General features: G+C 38.8%; 1 protein-coding gene across 1 annotated transcript in view; it reads left to right on the top strand.

The window, feature by feature from the left end:
- The window catches only part of LOC141388940 (aldo-keto reductase family 1 member A1), a 33,539-nt gene that overhangs the window by 17,369 nt on the left and 3,120 nt on the right, over positions 1–13,050 (top strand). Inside the window, exons 2-4 of the mRNA XM_073959735.1 lie at positions 11,554–11,734; positions 11,801–11,985; positions 12,050–12,166. Of these exons, the coding sequence (XP_073815836.1) occupies positions 11,554–11,734; positions 11,801–11,985; positions 12,050–12,166 (483 nt within the window). The remainder of the gene's footprint in view (positions 1–11,553; positions 11,735–11,800; positions 11,986–12,049; positions 12,167–13,050) is intronic.

The following is a 13,050-nucleotide window of genomic DNA, read 5'->3' on the forward strand; positions in this document are numbered from 1 at the left end:
GCAAAATAGTGAAAACCTAAAGAACCCCTACAAATGTGAACTTAAATCGCGATTTATTTGAAAATGCCTCCGGCGATTTTTTTGTTTCTTGATATTTCTCATCTATGAGCATTGTAGTTTCAGAATCTGTAAAAACTTCCCAGGTGTAAGCACCTACCATTTAAATTTGGTTAAGGCACACCGTGACTAATAAGACAAACACAAATGAGAATTGGAGATCTTTTCTTTCTTTATCTAGTAAATTGGGCTTTACTCCTTATGCAGTTATGTATATCTGCATGACACGACTCCACTTCTTCCCAATTATTTGGGACTTTCATTATATCAGCCAGTACGATCGCGCATTCAACATTGTTCAATTATTCCGTGGATGTTTATAATAAACATACCTCACTTCAGAATGCAATATTAACACATTTTTATCGCCAAATTCTATAAATTATTTTTCAGGGCTTTAAACGATTTTGGGATTTTTTTCTGACCGATCTTATCGGACATAAATAATTCCCAGTGAGAACCATGTCATTTTCATAAATTACCATGCACAAACATTTTGTTTGAAAACAACTTTTATGCGTATCAAATGGGTGAGATAAGATATGAAAAACAAACTTGTACGAGGGCTACTATATAAGTTTCTGGCCTATTATCGACAAGGCGAATATTTATCATCAAAAATAGTTTAATTGTTCTCTAAAGTATTTTGCAGCATGGTTTATACACTTTTTCCATGCACTCAAGCCAATTTTTGAAACACTTTTTCCACTCTGATTGGGACACCTCCAAAACGTGGTTTTTGACCGCTTCCACAGCAGCATGTTCTGCCGATTGCTCTTTTGTTTCGGGCTCAGGGGTTGCTCTGAACTCGTCCATGCGAGGAACAACGACAGGTACTATGTTGCTGCATGATGTGCGAACACAGCCCCCAGTGAGTCGTCGTCGTCATCAGAATACGTGACTCCCCCGCAGCAGCCGCACACGCAGCACTTAACACCAGCCGTTGTTGTTCCAATCCCTGAAATTGCATCCTTTTTTGCAATTTGACAGGTTTTAGCAGTCTGTTCTTGGGGAACTTTAATCCTCATCAAGAGTTGTGGTACTCGCTTCTCGGAAATGACCAGGGCTATAGTGTTGGTTGAGCAGATTGATAGCTCTACGTTATGCACGGTTAATGGGGACGTCCGGCTCCGCGAAAAATGGCCCCAATGCAAAATTGCCCCAAAGCAAAAGTGCAAAATTACCCCAAAAAATTTTGTACATTACAACAACACGCAATTTGGGGCAGTTTTTCACAATTTTTTGGGGTATTTTTGCACCAAAAAATTGGGGCATAATTGCATTTCAATAAAAATGAAATATGACCCCAAACATTAAAAATGCAAAAAGGCCCCAAAATTATTATCTGTCGATGTTTGGGGCCTTTTGCGTTTCTGAGATATTTTTCAAAAATGAAAATTAAATTTTACAAAATTTTGTTTTATATTTATAATCAACTTCGCAAACCATTTATTCTTAGATGTTCTGTGGAAGTCTTAAGAAGTGTGAATTTGTAATTAAAACAAGGAAAGAAAAAGTATAGAGCGCGTATTAGAGAGCATTTGATGTTAGTATGTTTATAAGATAACTGAAATATTATAATAAAAAACAGACATTATGAACGGTTTGAAATCGATTTTTATTTGTGAAGGAGCATAGGTGAAATTGTTTTATAAATCGCGCGATGATAAAAATCTAAATACATATATCGACACAATTAAAACAGCTACAGTTGAAGTAACTTGTATTATATTGCAAACTAGAATCTATTTTAATATATAATAATTAAGCGGGGGAAGATTGTATGATTAATAAATCGGAGAAGCCACTAGAGAAAATTAAAAAATCGCGCGATTTTTTAAGTTTCTCTAGTGGCTTCTCCGATTTATTAATCATACAATCTTTCCCCCGCTTAGCTATTTCACATAAAAACAGATTTTATAAACTGTGTGAAATCGATTTTTATTTGTAATACTTGTGAATGAGCAAAGTATTCACAAGTATTACAAATAAAAATCGATTTCAAACAGTTCATAATATCGGTTTTTGTTTTAAAAATTGATTTCAAATTTGTGAATGAGCATTGGTGAGGTTGTTTTAAAAATCGTGCGATTTTTAAAACAATTTCACCTATGCTCATTCACAAGTATTACAAATAAAAATCGATTTCACACAGTTTATAAAATCTGATTTTATGTGAAATAACTATGCGGGGGAAAGATTGTATGATTAATAAATCGAGGAAGCCACTAGAAAAACTTAAAAATTCGCGCGATTTTTTAATTTTCTCTAGTGGCTTCTCCGATTTATTAATCATACAATCTTTCCCCCGCTTAATTATTATATATTAAAATAGATTCTAGTTTGCAATATAATACAAGTTACTTCAACTGTAGCTGTTTTAATTGTGTCGATATATTTAGATTTTTATCAGAAAGTTCAAAGAAATGGTGTAAATATGTATTATGTAAGGGCAATTTTTCAATTGTTCTGATGCTTCCTTGCAAAGAGTTAAAGTGTTGTTGATACTATGGTTGGTTGTTTTTATATTACGAATAAAAATTATAAAATTTTTGGGGCGAAATTGCATTTTTTATTTTGGGGTAAAACTTCATTAAGCAAAGTAGCCCCAAACTTGGGGCAATTTTTCATTTTATTGTTGGGGCAATATTGCATTATTTTGGGGGGAAATTGTTCGAGGTATATTGGGGTCAAAATTCATTATACAGTTTCACCCCAAATTTGGGGCCATTTTTCACAATGCATTTTGGGGCCATATTTCCTGGGGCCATTTTTCGCGGAGCCGGGACGTCCCTACCGGAATTAGCGGAGAATGCCACAGTTCCAGAACCATCGTGTCACTTGGTCTGACAGTCTGATCAGACCATATCCCCATAATTGTCCCCATCAGCAGACCGCCCGATTTCATCACATCTGAACATCGCACTTTCATCAACCATTTGAAAACTAATTGGCCTAGTTTCAAAGAATTCACTAATCACCGCTTCAGAGATCAGCCCAAAACTTCAGATGCTCGGGTAGCAGAAGGGACGTTCCGAGACTCATCACTGATGCAGCCGCTAGCCATATACCTACTTGTCGAATACCCTAAGTGGGAGCAAATTTCTCAGCAAAGGCGACGGGATTGGCGAATGAACATGGGAGCTTCGTCGCTCCAAACCCAGTGACCCCAGAGCCTGGAAGTGACACTGGAAGTTAACAGCTTTGTGGGTGAGTATAAACGGAAGAAGTGGTTAAATCATCTGAATAGTTGCAACACTGGAGCCGGAATAAGTGAATTGTGAGCAACGGTTAAGTCACTCTCGAACCCTGGAAAGAAGGAAGTCACTTTTGGCAACGTTATGCTGGCGCTGATACGAAGAGGTGCATATTAAATTTTAATGCTATTCGATTAAATCTGGAGGGCTATATCTAAATATGAACCGATTTTTGTGAAGTTTGGTAAAACTACTCAGGGGCCTAATAAAATATCACATATTAAATATGAAGTCTATTCGATTAAAATTGACCGAGTTATAGCAAAATCGGGGAAAGATATATATGGGGGGAAATTTTTCATTCCAATGCCATCATATGTCATTGTGCAAAAATGCATTATCCTAGGTCAACTCCTTCTATTTTTGTACACTTTTGTATGGAAGCCGCAACACTGTATATACAATGTGTGACGGCGTATTTTCACTTTGAAGCAGGGGTAGGTTCAGCGGGGCCAGGGTCGTTACAAGAATTTATTTGGTATAGGGCATTAGAGAGAGGAAAGACACACACAATTATTCTTTTCTTTCAAAAACGTTATAAACACTTCTTTATTGATTAGTTCTAAAATACACTTAACACAACATTATTATGATGCGTGGATTCGGCTGGAACGAAGTTTGAGCTTGACAAGGGTAGATACTGATGGCAAGGCGTTTAGCACGGCAGCGGGCGGTGGATGTTGACGGAGAGGAATATTGACGAAAGGATAGTTGGTAATGGCTGTTGCGACGGATTCGGCACGGCGATGACAAAAGGACGTAGACGTCAACGTTGCACCACACCGGTTGGATATAGGTATCTAAAGCCAGGGGCACGGCAATCCCCCTCCTGACTCCAAACACACCGACACAAAATATGTCTAAAGCCAAGGGCACGTTATAAACCCCACTTGACTCTAATTACAACACTACACAATATGCCTAAAGCCAAGGGCACGTTATAAACCCCACTTGACTCTAAACAACAACACAACACAATATGCCTAAAGCCAAGGGCACGTTATAAATCCCACTTGACTCTAAACAACAACATAACACAATATGTATAAAGCCAAGGGCACGTTATAAACCCCACTTGACTCTAAACAACTACTTTCTGTTTAGCCGAGGACAACGTTATAAACCCCAGTCAACTCCACAGAACTACTACTAAACTACTTCTACATTTGCCAAGGGAACGTTGTAAACCCCACTTAGCACACCAGCCATCAACAGACGACTGTCCCGATTGTCTGTTTGCAACCTCCTTTTATACCAGGTGGCGGTGGCTGGCCATCTTCTCAACACAGCTGATTGTATGCTGACGTTATCTAGTTCTGTTTATTTCCGCCAGGGTTACCGATGTTTGTTTTGCTGTTGGTTAGTGCCTCCCACTGCCACTAGGTGATCCATTTGTCCGTTAATTCAAATAATTTAGCTTATAAATGCATAGAGTTGTATTTATGTATTTTTTCCAAAACAAAAAATTCAATATAATTTACAATAAACAAGTAAAAAAGTGTCAGTCGGCTTTGCCGACAGATATATACCCTCAGCCAATGTGAAGCGAACCTTTCACCTCTATCTTCAGAATTTTGTGGCCATTTTTGGACATTTGAATTTGCCGACAAAAATGTGGATTAGGAAATAACTGCAGGGCAGGTACTCTTAGGGAGGACCGATATGGGCCATTTTAGAAGTTAAACTAAATTTTTATAAAATATTTAATAATTTATTTTTTAAATATTGGGGAGATGTACCGAAAGTTGTGGACCGGTATTGCCATGGACCAAATCGGTTGAACAATTCGAGAGTTATCGTGCTCTCCTTTCGGGCTGTTTTCCCAAGAAATATGGACTTGCCCATGAAAAAACTTTTACCGTCGTAATGAAGGTAGCGAATGCAAATCGCTTTATCAAAAATCAAAGTGAATCGAGAGCAGTTCTTAAAGTGAACTTATCCGAAATTTTGTGTGAGAGGTACCAGAAGGAGTAGACAAATATAGTCCATATCCGAACGTGATCTATATCTGGTAGATATATTAGGATGTGCAAAGTATAGACTACATAGGTCACTCCCTTCAAGAGTTATGGTGCGCAAAATTTTTCCGAACATTTTTGAAGTTTTGTGGGGGAGGTACCTGAAGGAGTGGACCGACATAGCCCATCTTCGAATTTAAACTATGTTTTGATAAAATATTACGAAGACCAAATTTTGGACCGAATCGACAGATCCGTTCGAGAGTTATCTTGCGCTCCAACCGCTACGCAAGGTGTCATAGGGGCTTTTTGCACCTTTCCGCCCATTTTCTCAGGGAGTATGGACTTGCCCCTGATGAAACTTAACCGTCGTATGGGGGGAAGTGAATAGAAGTTCTTGCAACAAAAATCAAAGCGATTCGAGAGCAGGTCCTAAACTGAACTTATCCGAAATTTTGTGTGGGAGGTGCCAGAAGGAGTGGGCCGATTGGGGCCATATTGGAACCTCATCTAAGTCTGGTAGAAATTTCACGATGTGCAAAGTATGGACCAAATCGGTAATGGTCTAACTTAAACATACTTTATTCAATTGTAGGGCAAAAACAAGGCCACGCCTTTTGATCATTACAAATGTACATAGTAAATGAGCGAAATGTACTTTATAAGGTCTCCAACGAATATTTCGATGTTTTACAAATGGAATGACAAATTAAATTATACCCTCCATATGTTTCGGTCCACATTAGAGTGATTTCAATGCAATAACTTCATGCAATAAATTCTATGTCAGCTGTGTAGTCATGTAACATGTGTCCTATCAAAAATCACGACATTTCAAAATGTAAATAAGTAAAAATAAATGGAATAACAACTAATCATTTACACTAATTCAACCTTCTGGTTGTCCATTAGCCCTTTTTAGCAATCCTGTACTGTAATTATATATGTACAAAGTAAAAAGTAACTATACATCTATATAAGTACATATATATTTATATATTTACACCTCGACTACATGGTATGGCAAAAAATTATAACGTATTGGTCAGACCTTCAACAATTTCAATTGCAATGGAGAGGACAGACAACAAAACGTGGATAAATAATTGATCATTCGTGACAAATGTGGTCGTCACCTGTAGTTATTTATTTATAAATTTTATACAAAAAAAAACTTTTTTATTTTTGAAATTTAAAACTTGACAAATGTAAGCAATGTAATCTGTTACATTTGTACATCGTTATGTATGGGTGTATATAATGAATATTTAATGGGCAATGAAAATACTTATTAGATTTTAATTATTTTCTTAATTAGATATAACTGAAAAAATTCTGAGATACAGATACATACATATGGCTTTGTTATAACATCTGATTGGAAATTTTATGGAATTGTTTTATTGATTTTAAAATTTTATATTCGTAAAAAATGGTTTGATTTATTCCAAGATTTGTGTAAATTAAACCTTTTTGTAGATTACGAATTCATAAAAAGTTGATAAACCTTGAAACAGATTTTCATTTTATTGGTTTCAGCCACAATTTTCAATCGATATGGTGGTATAAAAAGTTCAGCAGAATTAATTTGTTGTAGATTTCGAACTGATTATACACGAAGTAATGATTATACACGAAGTGTGTTCGAACTTAGTATATCAACCGGGTAAATCTATAAATTTCTAAACCAATTGTTCTGATAAAAATGGCTAAGTTAATATATAATACCCCGGTTACACTTAACCGGATTAACCCAGTGGGTTTGGATTTCAAATGTCAATTTCATAGCGCAAACGTCAAATAAATCCTCTCGAAGTGGGTTAACCCACCAAAAAACCGTACTATAAGTTTAGAAAATTGAAGACACAACACAAATGATCGATACATATGTAAATATAGCAATAATGTTCAGGCATCGGCAAGAATTTACCCACCATTTCAGATTTAGACCCTTTATTTATTTATCCGCATTTGAGGTTGCGAAAACTGTATAGGACTTGTTGCAAAACCCACTTACATTTTATTTATCGCACGGCGGCGGTTTCTTCAATACCGATTTGATCCGGTATCACAAAACACCCGTGTTCTGACTAGTGGCTGCCACCTCTGATTACACATGTTCGTAATTGCGTCGTTTTTCTGTATTGGGAGCTTCGGATTCTTTTGGTCCGTGCAGGGACGTAGGAAATCCCAGGACCAATATAGACGTGCTCAGTTTGTCACATCCGCATACACCACAATAAAACTTCGGTGAGATGCAATAGATGCCGGGAGAGGGCGCATCTCAGGGTTAGTTCTGGACTCACTCGTCCATGCGAGGGATCACGACAGCAACTATGTTGCGGCATGCTGTGTGAACACAGCCCCCAATGAGCCGTCGTCGTCATCATAATACGCGACTCCCCCCAACAACAGCCGCACACACAGCACTTAACACCAGCCGCTGTTGTTCCAATTCCTGAAAATGCAAACTCAACAACAACTGCAGCTAACAGAATTGTTATAGTTACAACGTACTGAGGAAGTATCGCACCAGAAGTGGAGGTGCACCAGTCTGTTCAATACAGACCTATCTTGCTTGAGCCTGGCTCGAATGAACCATCGTAGAATGTATAGGGTTGTGGAACTGCCAGGTAGAGTTGCTGAACGTATACATCACGCCGATAAATACATAGGTGTACTCCAGGTTATGGACCCCCACTAGACCGCTTTATGTAGGTCATAACCGTCTGTTCTTGGGAGACATTAATGCTCATCGTGAGTTGTGGTATTCGGCTGAGCAGATTGATAGCTCTACGTTTTGTACGGTCAATGCGGACGCCCCTACCAGAATAAGCGGAGAGTGTCACAGTTCGTCAGATATAACCATCGTGTCACTTGGGCTGACTTCCGCATTGTCAGTTGCTTTCATGGCACAATTACCCAGGTAGTGGCATCGTAAAATTTTGAATATGTTATGTAAAACTTTCTTTATGTTGTTGGGGAAATTACAACAAAAATAATTTTTTTATAAAAGGATTTGACTTTTCATATTCGAACAGCTGGGGCTGGTTTTTTGTTCTATGAAAATTTGAAATGAAAAATATTTTCTTTATAAAACTTTTAATTTGACATTTATTTCCTTTATAATATTTTTTTGTGATACCACTACCTGGGTAATTGTGCCATGGTTGCTTTGTATTCGTGCATGAAACTAGGAGTTCATAAATCGAATTCCATACTAGAGTAATTTTATGAAATTGCAGCAGTGGGGAAATCCATTGAAGAACCCCTAGTCTGATGCACGAATTCAAAGCAACTGACAATACGGAAGTTGGCCTTGGTCTGACATATGACGTCTCCTGGCAAGCCGTCCTTTCTCTTGGGTCAGATCATCTCCCCATCACCTTTGAACGCCGCACTTTCATATATCATGGAAAAGCTAATTGGTCGAGTTTCAGAGAGTTCACTAATCACCACTTCAGAAATCTGCTTAACCCTTCTGATGTTCGGGTAGCAGAAAGGACGTTCCGAGACATCATCGCTGATGTGACCGCATGTCATGTACCTGCTGGTTGAATACCTGAAGTGAGACGAAACTTCCCAGTAGAGATGAGGGGATTAGCAAATGAGCGTGATGAGCATCGTCAGGGAGCTGGCACTGGAAGTTAACAGGTTGGTCGGTGAGCATATGCGGAACAAGTGGTTAAATCATCTGAAGAGTTGCAACACTGGAGCCGAAATAAGTGAATTGTGGGCAATGATTAAGTCACTTCCGAACCCTGGAAAGAAGGTAGATAGGACTTTAGTCACGTTTGGCGAAGTTACGCTATTATTTCAATCGACAGTTTGTGGAGCACACTGGGATAGCCAGTGCGAAAAGAAAAGTACTACGTCGCCTTAGATCTCTTCCTGCCGAGGATGAACCACCACAATTTACAATGGATGATGTTACAAATGTCATCAGGAACTTTAAATCCCTGACCCGGGAGTCTCTCAGTATCTCACTAAATTTCTCAACCTGTCGCTATCCACCCACATCGTTCCCGTAGTTTGGAAAAAGGGGAGGGTGGTTCCTCTACTAAAGCCAGGCAAGGATGCCTGCAAAGTTTAATCATACAGACCGATTTCGCTTTTGTCGCTTGTAGCAAAGACTCTTGAGGCTTTAATCATCCCCAGCATCAGAAATAGCTACTTAGTTGCCGATCATCAGCATGGGTTCCGTAGGCAGCTCAGCATGACAACGGCAAGCCTTGTGATAGAACAGTGATGGTGGCGCCCAACTTATCAAAAGCCGTCGATACTGTCAGGCACTCCACGCTGTTTGAGGACACCGAGCAGACAACCCTCCGGCCAAGTTTGAAACGTTGAATAACCAATTAGATGTGTGGTCGCCAGTCATACGTTGAATTCAGGAACAAGAAGTCCAAGACCCATAGAGTGAAACAGAGAGTTCCCCAAAGTGGGGTGATATCTCCGAAACTGTTTAACCTCTGCCTCTCCTGCATACCGCCACCTCCAGGCGGCATTAAGATCATAACGTTGTACGATTTAGGCGTCAGTTACCGTCCCTGATGTCATTTGTGAAAGGCTGAACTCCTATTTGACTTATCTTACCACTTGTTCTTACTGAAATGTTTGATTGATTCAAGCTCGAGCTTTTCAGTAACTTATCTTACCACTTTTTTCCACGCGAGGAATATGCAAATATTCGCCACTAAATCTAGGGCCACTCTGTTCACCACTTGGTGGCAGAGGTGGGAACAGAGTTGAATGGTAGCCGAATTCAAACTATCCCAACATTCTAGGGTCACCAACCATGACCATGTTGACCACATATAAAGCGATAAATCAGCTTGTGGTAAGCTATGCGGCACCAGTATGGTGCGCGAATATAAATGCAACGCGATGGAAAAATATTCAAACTTGTCGTCCTGAGAACTGCATCAGGTTGGCTCATATTTTCAGTGGACCATCCACATGAGAAGACAAAGCTTCTTCCGGTACAGTAACAGTCATGCAAATCACCATGTGGTAGGTAGGACTCCCCCATCCAGGCATGTCAGGAGGGATCTTCATGTTCTAAAAAATGACGTCCAACGATACAAGACAGAACCCCTAGATCAACAAGGCCTATCAAGCAGGTTTAAATAGCAGCCACAGATGCCATAAAAACTATCGTGTGAATGCGGTTTTCGGTGAACATCCCCCATCTATCGCAGCTCAGGAGTGTCAGCTGCCACGACAAACCAGTGAATTCTTAAAGGGCAAACATCGATGAGATCGTACAAAACATGTGCCCAGCATACGGAACAAGCCCGCACAACACACCTCTTCAACTGTCCTGCCAAACCTACTCAAGTAACTACAGTAGCTTTGTGGCTACTGGCTTGTGAAGAGGCCAGATTAAGCAGAAAAACGAATTAACAAACATATCAGCTTTGTTCCTTTACTTTTAAATGGTAAAAGAGAAAACTGTCAAAATTGCTCTCTCATGAAAAGTTTTACCAGAAAAGTAAAGGAACGAAAAAATGGTAGATCTGGTAGCAATGTCATAAAGAAACATAAAAATTCAATTTTCTTCTTTTATTTCACAGTTTTTAATTTTGTTTTGTCAGTGTTCGCTTTATTCTTCTGTTTTTGTTCATTTTTTTCTTCATTGTTAAATAATCGTCATACAAATGTCGAAAAATTAGTTCTACCATTTTTTACCTGAAGAAATTTGCCTGGTAGCCTGTGGTAGAAGAGAAAGGCATTTTTGCTCTCTCTCCTCTCTCACTCTCTTAAAAATATCTTCCAGTTTTACCACTTTTTGGGGTGAAGGAACGCTTTGCAGGTTAAAAATGGTAACAAATGGTAAGATCAGGTAAGTAAAGGAACACAACTACCATATACTACAACAAGTAGTGTATAGAAAGTTTGGGAAGAGGTGACTCTGTTTTTAAATAGCTTAATTAGACCAAAGTGAGCCCTTCAGCTATTTTACAAGAAGAGGCTTCAGCTAATCTATGGACGAAGAGGTTCAGAATAATTATATTCGAAGAGACTTTAAGAAACTCATCTTTAAGAAGAACTCACTTTAATACGCCTCTCCAAGTCCTTCTCTAGGTTTTCTATTATAAGATTTTACGGAATTTGGAAAAATTGGTTATATACATAAATTTGTAATAATTATATTTATTCTTGTTCTCATTATTATATTGGCGCCCAACGTGGAAATTAACGAGTTTACAAATCAATTATATTCTTATGACATTATTCTCAAATATCTAATTTCCTTATTTTATTTCGTTTTTTTTCAGGCTCCCGACAATGAGGTTGAAACCGCTTTACATCTTGCCCTAGAGGCTGGTTATCGGCACATTGATACAGCTCCGGTTTACATGAACGAAAAGGCAATTGGAAGAGTTCTCAAGGAATGGTTAGATTCCGGACGTATTAAACGTGAAGAATTATTTATTACCACAAAATTACCACCACCAGGTAAGTGAGTGAATTGAGATTTGAGTAAGAAAATTGAAGAATCCAATATTTATTTTTTGTTTACAGCCAACGTGCCCGATTACGTTGAGCCCACCTTACGTAATTCATTGGCCGATTTACAATTGGATTATATTGATTTGTATTTGATACACACACCCTTTGGTGTAATGATGGAAAATAATGATTTTAAGCGTGATGAAAATGGTATTATTGTTGTGGATCCAACAACAGATCATGTTGCCGTTTGGAAGGTAAGAAGTCGGATGACTGAGCGGACTTGGACTTGGGTTTATTGTTTTTTCTGCTTATTTTCAGAAAATGGAACGCCTGTTGGACTTGGGTCTTGCCAAATCAATTGGCATCTCCAATTTCAATCAAAAACAAATTCAAAGGGTTCTGGATAACTGCTCAGTTCGTCCCGCTAATTTACAGGTAATGAAATGGTATTTTAGAAAAATAATATGAGTTTTTCCATCCATTAAGCCGAAAACACAATAAGGGCCTTGGTACATAATCGACTGCCTTTCTTAAAGGCCTTGGTATATAAACAGCATGATGTTCTTCCTTAAGCCATTTCTGGTAAGAGCCAATTCCTTTTAGTATTTCACCAGAAATGTTGTCGTTATAACAGTTTTTCCGCTTAATCTGGTTCTTGGTATATCTCCAGTTCTAGAAATTTGGCTGCTTCGATGGGTTGTAGCCACATTTGAGTAGGTTTGGCAGGTGGTTTAAACGGTGCAGTCGTGCGGTCCTGTGCCACATGCTGGGCAGATTTTTTGCACGTCATCGATCCTTGCCCTATAAGAATTTAGACGGCTTCACGATTCCGAACGTAGTTGAGCGAAAACGGGTTTGTTGTGGCAGCTGACGCTCCTCATCTACGATTAATTGCGGGATGTTCTCCGAGGACAACATTCACACGATACTTGTTGATGGCACTGCTGCATCGACCAAGACATACAACTCTGTTCTCACCCCTGCCATCCAGAGTATTCGTAGATTTAGTGGCGAGTATTTGTATATTCCTCTCAAGGAAACATGTGGTAAGCTCAGTCAAATAGGAGTTCAGCATTTCACAAATGACATCAGGGAAGGTATCTGACGCCAAGATCGTACAATCATTCGCATACGTTATTATCTTAATGCCGTCTGGAGGGGAAGGGATACAGGAAACATTTCCGGATATATCACCGCACTTTCGGGAATTACCTGTTTCAATCTACGGGGCTTCGACTTCTTGTTCCTAAATTTTACGTACGACTGGCGTCCATACGTATAATTGATTATTTTATTTATTTATTGGAAACGTTTCAAAC

The sequence above is a fragment of the Musca autumnalis genome, unplaced genomic scaffold (genome assembly GCF_047663935.1).
Source record: "Musca autumnalis isolate F117 unplaced genomic scaffold, ASM4766393v1 scaffold_1, whole genome shotgun sequence".
Taxonomy (NCBI): domain Eukaryota; kingdom Metazoa; phylum Arthropoda; class Insecta; order Diptera; family Muscidae; genus Musca; species Musca autumnalis.